Source organism: Mangifera indica, unplaced genomic scaffold (genome assembly GCF_011075055.1).
Source record: "Mangifera indica cultivar Alphonso unplaced genomic scaffold, CATAS_Mindica_2.1 Un_0052, whole genome shotgun sequence".
Classification (NCBI taxonomy): Eukaryota; Viridiplantae; Streptophyta; class Magnoliopsida; order Sapindales; family Anacardiaceae; genus Mangifera; species Mangifera indica.
The window spans coordinates 28,978-48,714 of record NW_025401144.1 but is presented as its reverse complement, the minus strand read 5'-3'; the positions used below and the strand labels follow the sequence as shown (position 1 = coordinate 48,714).

The following is a 19,737-nucleotide window of genomic DNA, read 5'->3' as shown; positions in this document are numbered from 1 at the left end:
CAGTGTCATGCAAACTGCGCAAATTTACAGTGCCGCGCAAATCGCACAAACACTGTTTATACCACAAAATACTGTTCACATCACGCAAAAGTGATATTATAGTCTATGAACAGTATTTTTTTGCACGATTTTGCAAGCGGTTTGTGCAGTGAACAGTATTTGCGCGGTGTGAACAGTGTTTGTGCGATTTGCGCAGTTTGTGCGATACTGTTCACTTTTTGCATTTTTGTCTCTCAACGGCTATACTTCCAAACATCCATTAACATCGAAACTACATTATTTTAAGCATTCAAAATATTCAAATACATAATTCGACATATTTAGGGTTTCACTGTAAAATCCCTAGCTACTATCATAACCATCATAAACCGACGCACATTCTCAGAAAAAATATTTTTACTTGGTTTTTCAATATGAGAGTAAAAAAGGTAAAAAAAATACGATTTGCTTATTTTGGTAAAACTTTTATAGGATCGCCTAAAAACAGATGAACGCTTAAAATTTTATTTATTTTAATTAATTATCCCCTAATTTGGTCACCGTCACAATTTTTATTTCTTTCTTTTCCAATGTACATCTCACTGCACATTTCTTCCACTTGGTTCTTCTTCTCCAATATACATCTTGTCGCACATCTCTTCTTCTTTGTCTCCTCGATAAAATGAGACAACACTCTCAATAAAAAAAATATTTCGAATTCCTCAATTTTTTTGCAACAGATTCCTCGATTGGTAAACAATAAAGAAATTAAAACACTCTGAAGAGTAGAAACAATTGACAGACATGGACTAAATCAGATTATATTAAATTGATTTGATTGACTTGAATATAGTTCAAATCCGATTAAAATTAAAAGATTTTGATATAATTATTATTAGGTTCAGGTTAAGTTTGAGAACGCACAATTGATCTGGTCTAAGCCAACCTTTTTCTTTCTCTCCTATGGTTTTCTAATTTTTTTTTTTTTCATTTGTTGTTCCAAAATTCAACTGTATTTCTCCAATCTGGGTTGATTAGGGACAAAAAGGAAAATGAATGAAAAATTCAATTAAATAAACAGTATTTTCAGTTAGAAAATAAAGTGTTTTATGTGGATACCAAAATACGGGTTTTACAAATAATCCCTTCATCAAATGAAGGTTTAATAGGCAATAATATATAATTATTGATAAATCAGAATTAGAGAAAATTATGAATTTGTATTCACATAATTGAATAAAAAGAAACGCAGTCCTCAGCAAATGTAAGCAATATAATTACTTGATGTGTAAAAGTTATTATTCTCTCTTTAAAGTTAAAAAAAAAAGCTATGAGACTACATACATGAAAGGTAACAACTAAGAATCCATAACGATATACAAGTTCAGAAATTCAAGACCCTTTTAGAGGGTCATTTGTTATTTTAACCACATTTTCAACCGTTTATATATATCCAGTAATTATTTTATTTAGTATATATTTATACCCACATTTATGTTTGACTTCCCTTTAAAAATGAAAGTTGTTTGATTGAATACTTAGCCAACCAATCAACCATTTTTTGCTAAGAAAGTTGTTGGCCAGATCCTTAGTCAGCCAACCAATCACATTTTTTGCTTTTTTTTTTTGGCAAAAAGTCATTGACTAACTGATCAAACATCCAACCAAATAACTTTCATATTTAAAAAGAAATCAAACATAAATATGACTAAAAATATATGTTGAAGAAAATGGTGACTAGATATTTATTGACGACTAAAAATGTGACTAAAAAAATTAATATCTCAACCTTTGATTCCTTTTTACCCTTAGGGCTGGATTCGGGCAAGCTCAACAGATCAAGCCTAGAATGAGTTGCTATGGCTTTAGCTCAAACCCGAGCTCAATCTATGGTTTTAAAAATATTCAAGCTTCTCATGAGTTTGAGAAAAGTTTCCATTTTTTAATTATAAGAAATTGTTTTTAATTTATGTTTTCTAATAAAAAACATGTATAAAAGTTTATTTGCTAAGAAAAATGAAATGAAGAAGACTATAATGAATGGGATCATTACTTCATATCACAGGTGGAACAATAGAATATTTTGAGCCTGTACTTATAATGGGTAGAGTATGCATTTGAATATGTCTTTCCAATATGAGACTTTTTCAAATCTCTGTTGCCCACATTGAAAAGGCACATATTCAATCATTCACTCCAACCCCTATAAATATACACTAAACCCAATTCTACTGTCCCACACAGATGAAAGTAATATGTACTACTCAACAAACCTATTATAAATAGTCTTTCTCAATTCATTTCTTATCAAATATCAACTCCTTTCCATGTTATTAGAAAACATAACTTAGTTTAAATTTAATTTTACTAAAGTAATGAATCGAACAAGAGCTTGACTCTTCGTATTGAGCTTGAGTTTTAACTCTTTAGAGCCGAGCTAAATTCGAGCAAACTCAAACTTAAACTCGACTCAGCTCAAATCCAGCACGATCTTCTTTCCCTCCCCCCTGCAAAAACTGCAAACAAATGAAAATGAGGCATACAGTTGATTCATTCACACGGCTCTTTTAGAGGCAGAACGCACTAACCGGGTAAACTGTAATTCAACCAATTGTAATGCACAACAAATATTCAGGCTTGCAGAACACTACACCATTCAATTCTTCCCAAACTCCTATAATGCAGCTCTAACAGAAGAAGCCCCATTCATTTTCTTCTCAGAGAATTGAGTTGCAAAATCAGATGTCATCAGAAAGCCAGGTGTCTTCTGTTCCTTCCTTCCACATGCCCCATCTCCATCTAATTTTTGGATGATCAACTGTACATCTAGATATGAGCTTATTAGCGATGCTGGAATCTACTTCCCGGTAGATTAACAAAGCCACGGAAGACAAATTGGTGCATTTATCCAAAATGCAGAATATGATAGACAATGTTACATCAATATCATCTATAACCAAGTGTGCCATAATTTCTGTCAGCTCCTTCATTCCAGTCTGATTTTCTAAACCTTCTTTGCAAAAGCAGGTCTCCACTTGTGACCAAGCCCTAGGGCCCAAAGTAAGAGATTTCACATTTGGAAAGACATTGAACAATGCCCCCAGGTCAAACTTTCTGATTGTCTCAGGCTCAGTCGATTTCAACAAGTCCACCTTTAACTTCTTAATTGTATTACCCAAAGGAAATGCATCGATGATGTAACAGAAGCTCGAAGATTCCAGCTGAAGGTTCTGCAAATTCTGAAACTCTTTAACTCTAACATTACTCGCTTTTTCAAGTGATAGATAGAAATCAGACAACAAAGGAGTTTCAAGAACAAGGAGTTTTGGTTTTATACATTTAAGTTTCAGTTCAATTAGGTTGGGTGCAACTATAGACAGAGAAAGGGGGGCATTTGATACCGTCCATAGACATGTTTTAAGGTGCAACATATGAATCTTTGGGTCTTTAAGTCCTCCAACTCCAACCAAATTGAGATCTTGTAGACAAGGGAAACATTCATTAACCTTGTTTAGGTCCTCATCTTCAAGTCTTATAAATTCCAATGTTAAACTAGTTAGCCTGAGCATTGGATTTACGCCATCCACTGAGAGCCAAGCATTTCTCACCTCAAGTTCAAGAAGCTTATGGCCTGAACATGCATAAATTAAAAAGCAATATTACTAATATAAGATAAAATATCAATCAAATTATCAAAAAGAAATAGTTCAAAGAAATAAACAATCATAAAGAAGCCTAGTTGGATATTCGATGGTATGTCCCTAGTTCATAATGATCAATGCCCTAAGCTTCCATGAGGAATACCCAAAACCAAACAATTTATTTCCTCTTACTCTTTCCTTTCTTTTCATTTTGATTTAGTGATTATCACACATCATCTTCTCTATGCAATGAATTACACAAGCCCATAAACTAAAATCTCAGCTACATTTCTACAGACCACTAATTTTAGACTTCTACACAATTAAAAACAAGAAATTCTTCAAACTATACATATGTTTGCACAGGAACTCTAGCCAACTCATCAAAAAGATTTTAATGTAATTGCAGAATTTACATGGTAAGTAAATGCTTTTCAACAAATATTACATAAAAAAGCATTTAATTTAAACACGTCAGGGTACTTTCACATCAATTATAAATCAAATAATACTACTTGGCATCAATGATCCAGTGAATGCTCATAAAAAATCATCCTCCCACCATCTTAAATAATTTTGCCCTATTCTCAACAACAAAGAGTGAAAAAACCCATAGAAACTGCTCCAACAGGCACAATAACTTTAACCAGTTAGTAAATCTACTTCGTAACAATCAAGAGAAACAAAGATACGCATCATTCTCGTAGTTTTAGCATGTTCAGACTAGTAAAAACAAATTTAATTTCACAAGTGAAAGGCAGGTTGAGCTATGGCCGCAAAAAACAACATTAAAAAGATTTACAAAAGATCGAAAGCAATATTCCAATTACTCACAGCAGGAAGAAATCAAAGCCAAAACCTCCGTCTTTCTCCAACAAGATTGAACCCAAAAGTCAGAAATAGACAAAAACCTCAAGTCTTCACAAACCCTAGGCAACCAATCCTTCACAAATTCGATATCGGTCAAGAAAAGATCATCAGACTCGTCCTCAAAGTCGTCGAACGCGATTCCCGCCAACGCCTTGTCCACGCCGATGGATATGGACTCGAGCCGCCGCGACTTCTGGACGAGTTTGCTAAAGATCGTCTTGAACGGTGTGACTCGGTGTCTGCCCTCCGGTGACCGAGATTTTAGGTAGCGAGACAACGTACATACCAGATTAATGTGTTGAACATTTTGGGCGATAGAGTTTAAGGTTTTGGAGGCGACTTGACACCGAGCTATGTCGGAGGAATCGGTGAGTCGACTCAGGATATCGAGAATCAAAGGATCTGGAAGATACTCCGCCATTTTGATCTAGCACGTGATCTCACGTGTACCTCTTCTTAAATCTTCTTTTTGTTTTCTGAAATACCTAAAATGTCCAGGCCCAAAGTTAGCCCAGCCCAACTGAAAGACGATTATAGAGCTTTATTACGATATGCAAACTAGGGTTTCGTCTCTTTCTTTTTTAGTTCAGCTTTCGCCCCTTCATTTGCCTCTCTTCTCAGTTTCTGCGTTCCTTCAACTCCAACTCCAAGGTTTCTGTCAACGCCTTTAATTTTCAGCACTTAAAAGCTTAATCATCTGTTTCTTCGCATGAGACCTCTCATAAAGCATTTTTAACTACTAAAATATGTTATTCTGATTTTGTATTTAGTGAGGTTTTGTGGTGATTTTGATGTGACAGTTGAATGAATGAATGCAGGTACGTGCAGTTGAAGAGAGAGCAGGAGAGTGAAAATGGTGGAGAAGGTCAAGGGAAGAAAAGAGGAGGTGGTGACCAGAGAGTACACCATCAATCTTCACAAGCGCTTACATGGCTGGTCAGTGAATTCTACTTTTTATTCAGTCTGTCTGTTACATTTGATATGCTAGTTAGCTTCATGTTTGTTTTTCTCTTTATTATGGCCTTCTTTAGATATATTATTGGCTTGTGATACAGTTATAAATGCGTTACTTTGATCGACAAGTTGATGAGTCGGGGTTGTGATTGACCAGAGAAAATTGGAGGGACATAGTGGTGTGGTTCAAAAATTTTGTATCATGCTGGATGTAATGATTTTTGGGTGATTCATAATGGTCAATTTGCTATTGGTATATTTGTGATTTGCAGGCCTACTGTGGTATTGGTTGTTAAATTATGGATTATTATGTTAAGCTTGGCTGATTTAGGTTTCGATATTTGGTTAGAAGATTGTCAATGCGGTGGTTTATGTGGAGCTTTAGGGTACACTTTCAGAGGGAAAGAGGGATGTGGTAGCATAGGATGTCTTTCTGACTACTGAGGTTTGAGTGGAGCATCAAATTCCAGTGTTTAATAAATTGGGCAGACCATGGTGTTCAGTTTTCTTTCAAATTTGGATGTGAAAGATTTCTTTTGATAAAAAGTAGATACTTTTTACTCTATTATTCTTTTCGTTATCTGTCTATTTATTTACTATATAATCTTTAGTTTTAGAGAAAAGTAAAATTGCTAGAATGAAAGGGAAAATCAATAAGATTTAATCTCCCTATCATGCATTATCTTTGAATAAACAACTGCAATTCAAAGTTGTTGGAGCTGGAGGATGTAGTGGGATGATAATTCAGCAAGTTCATCAGTACTGTTTTCATAGAAAAGCTGTTTTGCTGACTTTTATTCTCTTACCTTTTCATTCTTTATGATAAGAAGGTTTTTTATTTTCATAGCCTTCTGTTTGATGCTATTGACAGACTAATGTGAGCATGTTAACTTGTGTATTGTTTCATTTTTCTAGTTGGCTTGATAATTTGTTGTTCCATTTGAATTCAATAGTTGAGTAATTCTTATTCTTTAATTCTGGAAACAGCACATTTAAGAAGAAGGCACCAAAGGCCATTAAGGAGATCAGGAAATTTGCAGAGAAAGCCATGGGGACCAAGGATGTGAGGGTTGATGTGAAACTAAACAAGCATATCTGGAGCAGGGGCATCCGAAGTGTCCCAAGGAGGATTAGGGTTCGCATTGCTCGCAAGAGGAATGATGATGAAGATGCCAAGGAAGAGCTTTATTCTCTTGTGACTGTTGCAGAGATCCCAGCAGAAGGATTGAAGGGCCTTGGCACCAAGGTCATTGAAGATGATGAATGAATCATCAATCTTTGTTTTTGACAGGATATCTTTACATGAGATTTTGGCAATTGTTTTTAAGTCATGACAAAGACTAGTGTTTTTCATTATCTGTTCTATTGTTGTTTAGATTATTTTGACTTGAGCACTTTGGGTTTTACCGAATACAGTAACTTCTGAGTTTTAGCTTATCATTCATGCACACTTAAAATAAGACTTTTAAAATAATAAGTGTTACCGTCTAAGATAGGTATACTTCCCCAGAAATTATCATTTCATGCCAAATAATCCACCCTCATAAATCATAATCAGTAATTTCTTCTCATTCCAATCGGTTAGAAGCATGAGCAGCCATGATGGCAGCCTGATAGAACAAACTGGTACATTTAGCATCTGAAAATACAAATCTAGCAAATATTTATAGCACAAACCGCAATATAACCAAGCACAAGAATTTCAGAGCACAGAATAAGTATACACGTTGATTGTTTGGCTGAATGCTTCAGAAAGCATACATTTGAATGACAAAACTAAAGATTAGAGATCTGCTCTTCCAGGATATCTGGGGAAGGGAATGACATCTCTAATGTTGTCCATTCCCGTGGCAAAGAGAATCATTCGTTCAAAGCCTAAACCGAATCCACTGTGTTTCACTGTGCCAAAGCGTCGCAGGTCAAGGTACCACTCGTATGGCTCAAGAGGCAGACCCATCCCCTCTATTCTGTAATGCATCCCCACCCAAAAACAGATGCTTGTTAATAAACTGTATTGCAGACCAGGAATTTGTATGGCTTGGTAATTAAAAAACAAAACACAAGAGTAACCGCAAGCAGCATATGTATTCGGAATGATTATAATACAGACCAACAAATCACATCATTTCTCATACCTGCTCCTAATAATATCATAACGCTCTTCCCTTTGGCTTCCCCCAATCAACTCTCCCACCTACAATATAAATGAACCAGGTAACATATATGCAACCAAACAATATGTCGGCGGATCAGTTACAGTTAATGATAAGAAGACAGAAGCGGTCAAGTAAAGTACACAAATTTTAGAAGAAACAGATCACCTTTGGTACAAGAACATCCATAGCAGCCACAGTCTTCAAGTCATCATTCACCCTCATGTAAAATGCTTTGATTCCTTTTGGGTAGTTATACACTATAACAGGCTTCTGAAACTTGACCTCTGTTAAGAATCTGCAATAGTAGGCAGAAAAAAGGCATAAATTCCCATGCTTAGTGCTGAACAAACAAATAAACTGTGACTTGCATACCTTTCGTGCTCAGATGCTAAATCAATTCCCCACTCCACCTTATTCTCAAAATTTTTCCCCTCTTTCACAGCTTCTTCTAGTAGTTCCACCGCTTCTGTGTATGATATGCGTTGAAAGGGAGTTGAACAAGCCATTCTTAGACGGTCAATGCAACTTTTATCATAATTTTTAGCCATAAATTCCATATCATCAAGGCATTTGTCAAGTAACCACTGACACATGAATTTCACATATGCCTCTGCACAGTTCATATCATCCTACAAATATAAGATAGCGGTTTCAGATCATTAGCTTAAGCTGCAAAAATAGATTGCTACCAGTTCATAGCATTAAGCATTAGCAATTCAAGAAAATCAATGAGACGAATCTCAGCATAGATCACATAGAGTTAAAAAAATATAGAAACAAGTTTGCTAGCTTACATGTAAAAGAAATACAATACTAATTTAAAATCCTATTCAAGTCACAGAGAAGTTTCTACATCTGGTTTATACATGAAAAAGATGTCAAGAACAAATAATCCATGTTGTATTAGAAGTTATTACATTTTTCTCAGTACTTTTGTTTAAGCATCAATTATCCCAACTGGCTAAAGCAGCCACTGAAATCAAGAACTCATCATTTTAGCTGTCCCAACTCATAAATCTTGTTTTCAACCAAAAATGTACGTGCTACTGATTTGAAGTTGATGTGAATAAACCTGATTATGCATTACAGCCAAAAATACATAAATTAGGTATTTGATTATGAAACAGCTTTAAGACATTTACTAATTAGATTAGGACTAAGATTGTCAAAAAAAACAAAAAAGACAAACATTTGAGGGCTCATGTAACATATAAACTTCTATCAAACTTAAAGTTTCTAAAGAACCTAAGATCAAGTGAGCATTTGCAAGCCTAACATACCTTAATATCTGCAAATGCTATTTCAGGTTCCACCATCCAGAATTCTGCCAAATGCCTGGAGGTATGGGAGTGTTCAGCCCGAAAAGTTGGTCCAAACGTATAGACATTGCTAACAGCACATGCATAAGTTTCGACTTGGAGTTGACCAGAAACGGTCAAAAATGCTTGACGGGCAAAAAAATCTTGTGCATAATCAATCTTTCCATCCTTTTGAGGAATTTCCGGCTTAAGCTTTGATCTTTCCTCCAACTTGGCAAGATTCTCCTTTGCTTTTGTAAGCTCACCAACAGAAGTGGTTATTGCCTCCTTGTTGGCTTTATCGAATTTTAATATTGTAACAGCCTCTCCTTTCTCCTTGACAACCGCCTTGGCAGCCTCAACATCAGCTTCTGAGGGAGGAGGATTCTTGATGAGCTCCTTCTCTATTTTCTCAGCTTCGCTGATCAAAGTTGTAACTTGAAACATTTCACCAGCTCCCTCACAATCACTGGTGGTGATAATTGGAGTATGTATATAAAGAAACCCATGATCGTGAAAGAACGTATGAGTTGCATAAGCAAGTGCATTTCGGATTCTCGCAACTGCAGCTATCTAAAAACATACAAATTGCAGTGCTAAAAATACTGAAAGAAAAACAAAAATTCAAGACATTGATTCTAAAATAACATAAAAATAGGGAAGCAACACAAACCACGTTTGTCCTGGGACGAAAATGGATTCTATCCCTCAAAAACTCCAGCGTCAGTTTAGTTTTGGGAATTGGATACTTAGCTGGGTCAACTGTTCCCACATCAAGGACTTTCTCAACTCGAAGCTCAATCTTCTGCTTAGTCCCTTCAGGTGGAATTTGAAGCAGCCCCTCAACGGACACGGATGTGCCAGTTGGCACTAGCTGGCCTAGATCGGCTACAGCGGCGTCCACAATAACTTGTAAGTTAGCCGAACAGGAGCCGTCACTCACCTCCACGAAAGCGAACAAGCCTTTGCCCTGTTCCCGGCCAGTTTTCACCCAACCTCCGACCCGCACTCGCTGCCCCGCCAGGCAAGCGCCTCCGTCGGGTCGGCCGACGATGGAAGAGATCACTACTCGGTCAGAGAAAGGGTGTTTTTCAACCGTGGAGACTATTTTGGCACCGTCCAAAGTTGTCGCTGCAAAAAAATGATGTAAATTAATTTTAAAAAAAAGTGCTAAACAAGATAATGAAGAAATTAAGGTTAGAGGGTACCCATAGCAAATGAAAGAAAGCTTTTTGGCGGCTTGGAGGAAGGAGGTGGTTGAGGTTTTGGCTTTTAATGGCGGCGTTTAAGAACGGAGTGATCTGAAAAATCAAAGGTGTTTGATTTAGTTTGTGCTGACAGAGACAAACACATACGATATCATCAGATTCCATTATCAGACTGGGAGCGTTGTTCTTAGGCCGAATCGAATCTTATTCATTTCTCATGCTAGAGCTGGACAGTCAGACGGCATTACCACAATGAAATTTATTTCTTCCCACGCAAGCAATCCAACTGTTACCATAACTATTTCAAGTACCACGGCCCCAAGGCTTGTAGCTTCATAACAAAGCACTGAGATTCAATAGCAAAGCTTCAAATCCTCTGGACGATATTTCAAGTCAGAAATCAATTTAAGAATCGGATCCATGAAAAAATTAGGATGCTCGATTCCAAATTCTAGCTTTAAATATCGATCCTTGTATCTTTCACCTTCATTTATGCAGCTTCACCTGCTTAATCTCTTTTTATCTTAGAGCTCATGGAGCATCAACCTACTTTCATTTATGGAAAAAGTAGACATCAAAGGTTTAATGAATTCTGGTCGAAAAGGGGTATCAGTCGAGTAAGTATGGAAATGCAATGTCAGGATAACATTATGACTAGGTTCAAATCAAGTTTATTTGAGCTTGATTAGTGACTCTGAAATGAGCTCAATTCAAGCGAGTTCAAACTTGAACTCGAGTTTTATGGTTGTTCGTTTCGTTGAGCTTGTGGCTATGAAAAAATTGATACAAAATAATCTTATTTTGATTAATATACATTAAAACGATATTATTTTTGTATCGAATTAAGCTTAAAGCTTGATTTGAGCTCAAACTCCAACTGAACTCAAACACTTATAAAACAAGCTTGACTAAGTCGACTTTAGTTCTATATAAATTGAATTAAACTCAAACTCAAAGTCTCGAATCCAGTCCTACATAACATGGTTTGTAGAGTTTTTTTTTTTTCAGTGAAATGAGATATAATAATATTTTAAATAGATTCTTATAAAAATTATGCACGTTCCCGCTACACCAATTAGGGTAAATATGTAAATTATTGAAATTAACTGTTAATTTACATTTTACTTAGATCACATAAAAAATACATAATCTAAAGTATTTGTGACCTACATGACCAAAAACACGTATATTCTCTTCGGTCATAATAACATTTATAACACAATCACCAAAACAATCATAAAATCTTAGAAATTCAACATTCAAACCTCAAACCCTAAAATAATAAAACTTAAAACCTTAAAAAAATCATTTTCAAACCAATATATGATCATAAAATTTTTGCAATATAACAAGAAACACAATCACATCTTACTTTCTTTCTCATTTTGCAAAGTGAAAAATACTTCAAACATACAAATAAATACATAACAAAGAAAAACGACAACAAATTATGAATGGTAACAAATAACAACGAACACATCTTCAAAATATGAGGTAAAACTTAAATTTTGAAGGTTGATTTATAGGATATAGTCGAATTTTGGGTCAAAAAATATATCACAAAGGTTGATAGTAATTTTTTAAATAAAGTAGGGAATAATTGAACATTCAATTTATGAATGAGATAGTTTGGTCAAACTTGAGACTAATAGCGACATGGATATAAAAATTGGAGGTGTATTTATTTTTTTAAGGAGTTGTTAAATTTGGTTCTTTTAATTAATTTATCAAAAATTTTTGTTATGTTAAAATAAAAAATAATTAATAAAATTATATATTTATTTTAAATATATAACTGAAAACATATTTTATATATATTATTATATAATTAGATGATTTTAATTTAAAAATAAAATAATATTTAATTATATAATTATTCATAAAAATTTGTCTTTGAAAAGTAGCCAAGAGCCCAGGTCCAAATCCGATAGACTTTGTTTGAGAAATCGCACATTGGGCTGCAACCCGGCCCGGCCTTTGAGCATTCAACACTATAAATACTCAGCCGAAACCCTAATGCTAAGCTTCTTAATCCCTTGAGAGAAACAAAAGAGAACGACGGTAACTTGTAGCAGCAGTTCGTTTTCAATAATCAGCAATGGGTAAATTCAAAACACTAGAGTACTATAACTTTCAGATCTATTGTTTACTATTTCAATGGTGTTTTTCTTTTGAATCAAAAATTCGTAGTTCTGATAATTCTGTTTGTACTTTACTCGACGCTTTATCAGGTAAGGTTCACGGTTCTCTGGCTCGTGCTGGTAAGGTGCGAGGACAAACTCCAAAAGTTGCAAAGCAAGATAAGAAGAAGAAGCCGCGCGGCCGTGCCTACAAGCGCATGCAATACAACCGCCGTTTCGTTACTGCAGGTTATTCTTGCCATAATTTTATTTATACACTTTTATTCTGTATTTTGGAATGACCCTTTATTAGGTGGGTACTTTTACCCATTTGGGTATCAATAGAACTACTTGGATACACTTTTGAATACCTAATTATGGATGATATGTTATCATATAATGAAACGTGGAATCATACGATGATACATCATCGAGTAAGTGTGTGCACGCTAGTTTTTTATTATTATTAATAGAGATGTACTCCATCAAGCTGAACATATTGATTGATGGCAGTTCTGTTTTTAATTAAGCAAATATTGTTTTTCTTGTTTATATTTTCAGCAACATGAATTGAAACTTGGATTGGTACTGTTATTGGCACGGAACCGAATTGAGATTTATATAGTTGGTGTCTAGGCAGGTTATAGTTGCATATTCTGATATTATTGTTTGTTGAATTTGCAGTTGTTGGATTTGGAAAGAAGAGGGGACCCAACTCATCCGAGAAGTAAAGCTTGAAAGAATGAGTAGCTAGATAGGTCCAAGCATTGCTTGGTATTTTTGATGAGTTTTTTTATTTGTTGTCTAAATTAATTAAGACTTGTTATGGTGAATTAGTTACTGATATAACGGTTTAATTTATGTTGATTTTGGTGTTACTAAATACTGTGTGATTTTACTTTCCGAATGTTATGGGATGGCTTTTGTGTGCGTGGAAATTAAGAAGCTTGTAATACAGTCAATATTTTTTTCCTTTTTTTGTCACTAGAGAGCCTAAAGCACCTTTGAGCAAAAAATCCATAGAGGAGTCTATAATCTGTTCAAATAATTGTTGTCATTGATCTTTCATAAAACGATGAAAGCTCAATTAGCCTTCCATACATACCATGGATTGAGGTCAAGCATTACTCCCTTAGGGTTCGGGATTAATGCAAGATTGCTTAAACAATTTTACTTGAATCCTATCCTAATAGAGTGTTTGGGTAGGATGAGTATTTTTCGCGGTAATTAGCTCTTAATTATTTGTGCAAACAGGTTTTACATAAAAAATGTTTGAGTTAGAATTTAATTCACAGTTGTAAGTTTAAGGAGGGTATTTTTTTAGCATTTGAAAGACGAGGACTCAGACCTATTGGACCAAAACCCCGGGGTGGTTCAAGTCTTTCTCCCTTTGTAATTGACCTCTAGTCTTGTTTAGATTCTGCTGGCCTTCCATCTCACCCTTCACTTAAAAATACTTTAAAATCTCATACAATTTCCAAATATCTTGTCATTGTTTGAATGTTTTCGTGGTACTTGGAAGGGCGAAAATACTACTGATGATTGTTGATACCTGTAAGCATGTATCATGAAGACATGTTGTTGAAATATTGTGGCTCTGCTTGTTGAAGACTGTAAGCTCCTCTATCTGATTTTCTGCCTTCACTCCAGTGTGAGGTTGACTGTTATAGCATGTATTCATGTCAGACTTGCAAATCGTTTATGCAGGCGCTATAACAATTCCTTCTTGATGCCTCTGTAATTTTAGACTTATATTTTCTTCGACTAAAGAATGTCAAATAAGGCCTCAAACAACCATATTAGGCTTTGGGTAAGAGAAGAAAAAGAGGGTGCAATCACGTAAAGAATCAATTGCTGAAGAAATTTCTCTTCTTTGCTAGGGATTTCAACTGCAACTTTATGAGGCTAGGGACAATGTTCAGAGAGTCCAATTTTGGCAAATTGCTTAAATGCTGCCAGAATTGAACTCTTGATTTTAATAGTAAGCACCTTCATCTAACTTCAACGGAAAAAGGAAGAAAAAGAGAACTTTGATGCTTTTTGTTTTTTACTCTACATTGTTGATACTTGCAAAAGGACCTGACTTTTGAGCAAATCTGAGAATAGAACACAGCTTTGAGCTACTTGGATCTAGCGTATTAACTTCATTGCAACTGTTTCAAAAGATCATACATATTATATTTGATGAGAATTCAACACAAGGTTGATTAGCTGGAATTACTTATATTAAGTCAAATTTACAGAAGACAGCAGTTTAATATAGTGGTAGTGCTTTGCATAAGTGTAATCCTTGCCTCAATATCAATAACGTACCCACAACTTACAATTCATCATGCAGGCTTCCCTTCGGTGAGAGAGACTTGGGTTGATTTTCCAGGAGGTACCTTGAAGCCAATGATGCATGTAGGGCAGCTCCGTATGTGAATGCATCTTCGTTGATCCTGAAGTAACGTGAATGGCCTGGTTCAAACTTCCCTTTCGTCTTGTCGACCATGCCAAGGTAGAAGAAGTATCCTGGAACTGCCTCTGCAAAAAATGAAAAGTCTTCCGAACCCATCAAGGGTTGCATTTCTTTGATGTTCTGAAGACCCAGCATGTCCCCTGCAACACTTAGGAAGTACTCATGCAAGTCTTCATTATTTACGGTCACTGGGTAAATGATATGATTATTTGCATTAAAGTTGACAGTGGCGTTGCACCTCTGCACACTAGCTTGTTTCATGATAACCTGTCACTTGAATTGTAAGAGTATTAACATCTATGGGAGAATATTAAAGGGAAAGAAAGAAGAACAATGAAAAGAGTGCAGAATATTTTTCGATGTTAAACTTCTCAGGTTTACCATCAATGAAGAATAAGACAGAAAGCAAATCAGGATCAGTTGATGAATATACCTCTTCAATCCTTTCCTTAAGTTGAAGAAAGCTTTCTTTTGAAAATGCCCTGAATGTGCCACCGATTGTAACAGAATCAGGAATAACATTGAAGGCACCACCTCCTTGGAACTTTGCTACTGTAACCACCTGCGAGATTATGCTTCTATAGTGAAATTGCTAATTGGAAAAGCACTGCCATGTGCTGGCCACCTCAGAAGCATCTTATTATTCTATTTCCATTTTCCTTAGTAAATGATTTGACAGAAAATGGAGAAGAAAAGTGTTAATTTATTCTCCAAATTGGAAGCAATAGACATTCTGTATGGAAATGTCTATCTTAAGATAGAAATTGAAGACATTAATAAGTTATAACTTTTTACCTTTTGACTGGTCCTGAGGACAAAACAAGTGATACGACTTCCAAATGGTATTAAAATCCCTTGGTCATGGGGATGGAGCCAGGAATGAAATGTAGAGGGGGTAAGTTTAGAATAACAAAAAAAATGTAAAGGGGTCAAAAGAATAACAATGAAATGTAGGAGGGTCGAGGGTAGAATAAAAACAATATAGTCCTCTCTCTTTTGAAAATATTACAACTTAAGAAAGGTCAAGTGACCTTCCTTGACCCCCTTCCATCTGTCCCTGCTTAGGCAATTATTGTATTTCTTTTTACATATCATGCTTTTTCCCTAAGGTGAATAGCTAGATCATATAATCATGAAGAAACAAAGTTGAGGGGATCAAACTTTTTTAATAAAAGCATAAGCATATTAAACCAGGGAATATAGGGTCAAAGACTTGATGACAAAACTAAAACAGGTTTAAAACATTCTGTGAAATCATAAGATATAGGGTAAAAGATTAACTACCTGTGAATCCAAGGGATCAGTTTCACGTGAAATTAGATGTTGTAAACTAACAATGACATTAGAAGCTGCCAAGATTGGATCTATTGTATGCTGAGGAATGGCAGCATGCCCTCCTTTTCCACTGATTATTGCCTCAAAGAAACCACTTCCAGCCAAAATAGGGCCAGGCCTGGAGGCTACCATGCCAATTGGGAATTTCGAAGAGACATGAAGCCCAAAGATGGCATCAACGTTCTCCAGCACTCCAGCATCTAACATTTGCTTTGCTCCACCTAATCCCTCCTCGGCTGGTTGGAAAATTAGCACAACTGTTCCCTATCAAAACAACAAGAATTTTCAAAGTATTTTCTTCTGAACAGTGGGTACTTGCATTATCTCTTATGGGCTAACAAATAAAGTGACATACGCATCCATTTATGCAAAAATCATATTTTCTCTTGATATGAGCTTTCATTTGAAAAATAAGCTTGTAATTGGTATGAATAAAAAGGAAAACAGTAAAAGATATATATAACAATCAGACATGATTTTAGATGCACATGTTACATATAATATTAATTCCTTTAAAATTACATCAAGAAAGGATTGAAGTTTGTACATGATCAAATAAATGTTTTTCATTTTTAGCAAAAAGGACGTTTCCCACTATAAATGACATAGCACAATGGCAAAGAAGGGACAGCAAGAACTTCTTAAGTATGGGGAACCCTTCAGTAATTTTCTACCTAACAATGAGAATTGTTACATTTGAGCAATATTGTTACTGCAGCAATTGTAACATATATGCCAGTGCCAATTGCACCTTTAACATTTCACTCTTTTACAATAGGCGTGCTAGACAAACACACGAAGAATTAAGCACAAAATGCAGAGCTGGATATTCATACTGAAACTAGTAGATTTTATGTATTCAAGAAGGTTCCTAGTCCACAGCAAGCAGAAGACTTCCCGTAGGTGAATTTGCAATTCAGATACCCACATACAAACAGACATATGTTCATGACTATATTTGTCCACAAATCATCACCAATCTTTCCCACAATTTATTAAGTGAAACAAACTTATAAGCACACGGGTAATCATTTACTATTAGTGTAGTTAGTAACAACTTATTAATGAGGCAAAACTTACAGATCACATGAATGCAGAGTTCATGATGTGATACATACTGTAATGTCCCTATTGTCAGCAATTTGCACAAATAATGATCCCCAAATACTAAATTATTCAAAGTTCTCCACTGAAAAAGGGAACAAAAAAGTATATAATGACAATAAGGTGAAAAAATAATGGTTGAGGACAAACTATTTGTGTAACATTTTGGTCTAATAGCTTGGCCCACTATAAAGAAATTGTTTGCTTTAGACACATAGTCCGTCATAGTTTTGCTTTCTAGGCTCAACAACCTAAAACGTGTCTTAATAGTTTAAGAACTTACAAACTATTTAACCTATCTTCTCTTATCATTCTCAAGCGATGAGAGATACCTATACAAACTCAACATTTCTCTTGTACTTTGGCAATCTGGGATTTGCTTGGGGATGTTACCGTTTGAATGTTTGGTTATAAAAAGGTATCTAAACAAAAGTGAATGAGATAGATTTACAATTCCTCCAATCATACAAAACACAATCACCCCACAGTTGGATGGATGAGAGACTGAAAAGAGTCTATTGTAGGTGAAAATCATTTTATGATTTTACTCTTATTGCATATAGATATTAAAAAATATGGATATGACATTGGTCAAGGATCACCAAAAAGTTAAAAGGGAAGGCACTCTCCTTTCCATCCTATCAACCGAATACATTAATTTTTTTTCCTTCCCCTCTATGCTTCTCCTTTCATCCCTATTTCTTCCCTCCTGTTAGATAGAGAGCTAATATCTACATACCAGAATATGCACTCAAAAGGAAGGTGGTTTAATGTCTTCTAGGATAATCAAAATAATCCATTCAGTTCTGTATTTCAGACAAGTCATGCAAACATGCAACAAATCTTAACGGGACTACTTGATACTTATAAATACAAGTGATCATAATGTTCATGCAATTAAACAATCCCATAACATCAAGATATCAAAAGTCCTGTCAATAATGAATCAGACAATGAATAATCATACCATGATCTATAAAAGGAATTAAAAGTAGTGCAGAAAATTTGCCGATTCAATGAAGGCAAAAAGGCAATAAACGAAAAGAAAGAAACCTTCAATTCATCGCGATGCTCTTGAAGCATCTTTGCAGCACCAAGAAGCATAGCAACATGAGCATCATGCCCACAAGCATGCATCTTACCAGGAACTTTACTCTTGTGCTCCCACTCTACAGCTTCCTGTTTCAACACTAGCACAGTAACATAAACATCTGTATTTCAACGATCACACAACTCAAACACAAGTTATGTTAGTCAACATGTTAGCAATAGAAGTTTACAGAAGCAGTAATAAAAGCAATCAACAAGTGAAGTTCTAAACCAACCTCCATAGCTAGAGCATCCATATCAGCTCTGATTGCAACGAAGGGCGGTTCACCAGTCCCAATATAACCAACAATACCGGTTACAGCAACTGGGTATTTATATGGGATGCCAATCTCGTCAAGCTCAGCTCTTATAAGTTTACTAGTCTCAAATTCCTCAAATCCAAGTTCAGGATTCTCATGCAGTCTCCTTCTAATGCTCACCATCCAATCAAAAATCTCAGGTTTCTTGGCAAAGTCTAGGAATTTGACAGGCAATTTAGCGATGTCATCTGAGGCTAAAGAAAAAGCGGAGGAAGTGGGTGTTGGCATAAACAAGTAAAGAGTGAAAAAGAAAGATAGGAAATTGGAGAAAGCCATAAATTATTGATGGATTGAAGAAGTTTATGAGGACTTACAGAGGCAGAATGGTGTTTCTAACTTTGGGGAACACATTCAACATGAAAAAAACAACAGAGAAGATCCAAGAAAGGTGAAATCAGCGCGTGGAAATGGAAGGTAATTTTCAGATATCTCACTGTATAATCTAAAATTTAATAAAATTAGAATTTTTTTTCTATTTTAAATTAATATTATGACATTAAAAGAGAAATCAAATTAATTACATTAATCACATTTAATTAGCTAAAAAGAAATTGCTCACATTTTTTTGTATTATATTGATATGACCAAAATATCTAGCATGATATTAAAATTACCCTTTATATCCTCCATATAAATCTTAAGCCTACATCAACAAAAAAACATTACAATTGATATCTGTTAATTGTGTGACCAAACAAGGGGTGAAATGATAATTTATAGGCCAAAAGGCTAAAGGTTTAGTGCAACCTTAAACTTATACATATTAATTTTTAAAAATCTAAATATTTATTTTTCTGTTAAATTTTGTTGTTACTATTAAAGGTAAAATTATAATTTAATAAAACAATTTTAAAAAACTATAAATTCATTGTATTTTCCTCTATTAGGTTTAAAAACTAATTTTTTTAATCCAAATTTTGAAAAATGACAATTTCCCCTCTAAGGTTTGTATTTTCTTCCTTCCTGTTTTGCGGATGACTGAAGCCTACCATCCTCCTCCCTCCCATCTCTCAAATGAGAATGAATCATCAGTCAACTAGAGGTTGTTCGACGATTCATCGGCACAAGTTTGTGTAACGCATAGATCTATTCGATCGATTTGTATATCTGTTGATGCACAGATCAGTTGGACAAAGAAATAAAGTCTTTGTCTAGTTGATTTGTGCATGGAATGAATAGATTTGTGCATTGCATAGATTTGC

The 19,737-nt window shown here is 35.1% G+C and overlaps 5 protein-coding genes across 8 annotated transcripts; 2 read left to right on the top strand and 3 right to left on the bottom strand.

The window, feature by feature from the left end:
* Positions 1-1,184: 1,184 nt before the first annotated feature.
* On the bottom strand, positions 1,185-4,934 carry LOC123206879 (F-box/LRR-repeat protein At4g29420-like). Of its 3 annotated transcripts, none has more exons than XR_006500146.1 (3): positions 4,455-4,934; positions 2,568-3,610; positions 1,185-2,495 (listed from the first exon to the last, which is right to left on the bottom strand). XR_006500146.1 is itself a non-coding variant. In XM_044624150.1 (2 exons), exons 1-2 carry the CDS (start codon positions 4,909-4,911, stop codon positions 2,718-2,720), a joined length of 1,350 nt encoding a protein of 449 aa, XP_044480085.1. In that variant the 5' UTR covers positions 4,912-4,934; the 3' UTR covers positions 2,545-2,717. The 3 variants fall into 3 exon arrangements, 1 of the variants encoding a protein (XP_044480085.1); XR_006500147.1 differs by having other exon boundaries at positions 1,185-2,486; XM_044624150.1 differs by lacking the exon at positions 1,185-2,495 and having other exon boundaries at positions 2,545-3,610.
* A 59-nt stretch (positions 4,935-4,993) lies between these two features.
* On the top strand, positions 4,994-6,881 carry LOC123206880 (60S ribosomal protein L31). The gene is made up of 3 exons (XM_044624151.1): positions 4,994-5,141; positions 5,309-5,426; positions 6,432-6,881. Exons 2-3 carry the CDS (start codon positions 5,344-5,346, stop codon positions 6,709-6,711), a joined length of 363 nt encoding a protein of 120 aa, XP_044480086.1. The 5' UTR covers positions 4,994-5,141; positions 5,309-5,343; the 3' UTR covers positions 6,712-6,881.
* A 107-nt stretch (positions 6,882-6,988) lies between these two features.
* On the bottom strand, positions 6,989-10,649 carry LOC123206878 (asparagine--tRNA ligase, cytoplasmic 1-like). Its single transcript, XM_044624149.1, has 7 exons — positions 10,107-10,649; positions 9,572-10,029; positions 8,881-9,471; positions 7,973-8,229; positions 7,766-7,895; positions 7,580-7,638; positions 6,989-7,411 (listed from the first exon to the last, which is right to left on the bottom strand). Exons 1-7 carry the CDS (start codon positions 10,108-10,110, stop codon positions 7,228-7,230), a joined length of 1,683 nt encoding a protein of 560 aa, XP_044480084.1. The 5' UTR covers positions 10,111-10,649; the 3' UTR covers positions 6,989-7,227.
* Positions 10,650-12,070: 1,421 nt separating this feature from the next.
* Positions 12,071-13,198, top strand: LOC123206887 (40S ribosomal protein S30). Its single transcript, XM_044624164.1, has 3 exons — positions 12,071-12,208; positions 12,338-12,475; positions 12,911-13,198. Exons 1-3 carry the CDS (start codon positions 12,205-12,207, stop codon positions 12,955-12,957), a joined length of 189 nt encoding a protein of 62 aa, XP_044480099.1. The 5' UTR covers positions 12,071-12,204; the 3' UTR covers positions 12,958-13,198.
* Positions 13,199-14,347: 1,149 nt separating this feature from the next.
* LOC123206886 (IAA-amino acid hydrolase ILR1-like 4) lies at positions 14,348-18,978 on the bottom strand. Of its 2 annotated transcripts, XM_044624163.1 has the most exons (6): positions 18,850-18,978; positions 18,452-18,729; positions 18,180-18,305; positions 15,972-16,286; positions 15,121-15,249; positions 14,348-14,954 (listed from the first exon to the last, which is right to left on the bottom strand). In XM_044624163.1, the coding sequence occupies exons 1-6, from the start codon at positions 18,884-18,886 to the stop codon at positions 14,547-14,549; spliced, it is 1,293 nt and encodes a 430-aa protein (XP_044480098.1). In that variant the 5' UTR covers positions 18,887-18,978; the 3' UTR covers positions 14,348-14,546. The 2 variants fall into 2 exon arrangements, with proteins under 2 accessions (XP_044480098.1, XP_044480097.1); XM_044624162.1 differs by having other exon boundaries at positions 18,452-18,956.
* Positions 18,979-19,737: the final 759 nt, after the last annotated feature.

Bases quoted from the DNA above. Each gene is read 5' to 3' on its own strand.
- LOC123206887 (XM_044624164.1), top strand. The intron at 12,476-12,910 runs GTTATTCTTGCC...TTGAATTTGCAG, and splicing joins CCGCCGTTTCGTTACTGCAG to TTGTTGGATTTGGAAAGAAG.
- LOC123206886 (XM_044624162.1), bottom strand. From the start codon at position 18,811: ATGGCTTTCTCCAATTTCCTATCTTTCTTTTTCACTCTTTACTTGTTT. The intron at 18,306-18,451 runs GTTGGTTTAGAA...GTGTTGAAACAG, and splicing joins TGGATGCTCTAGCTATGGAG to GAAGCTGTAGAGTGGGAGCA. The intron at 14,955-15,120 runs GTATATTCATCA...TTCAAGTGACAG, and splicing joins TTAAGGAAAGGATTGAAGAG to GTTATCATGAAACAAGCTAG.
- LOC123206880 (XM_044624151.1), top strand. From the start codon at position 5,344: ATGGTGGAGAAGGTCAAGGGAAGAAAAGAGGAGGTGGTGACCAGAGAG. The intron at 5,427-6,431 runs GTCAGTGAATTC...TTCTGGAAACAG, and splicing joins CACAAGCGCTTACATGGCTG to CACATTTAAGAAGAAGGCAC.
- LOC123206879 (XM_044624150.1), bottom strand. From the start codon at position 4,911: ATGGCGGAGTATCTTCCAGATCCTTTGATTCTCGATATCCTGAGTCGA. The intron at 3,611-4,454 runs GTGAGTAATTGG...ATGCATGTTCAG, and splicing joins GGCTTTGATTTCTTCCTGCT to GCCATAAGCTTCTTGAACTT.
- LOC123206878 (XM_044624149.1), bottom strand. The intron at 9,472-9,571 runs GTTTGTGTTGCT...GTATGTTTTTAG, and splicing joins TTCGTCCCAGGACAAACGTG to ATAGCTGCAGTTGCGAGAAT. The intron at 7,896-7,972 runs GTATGCAAGTCA...CTACTATTGCAG, and splicing joins TTAGCATCTGAGCACGAAAG to ATTCTTAACAGAGGTCAAGT.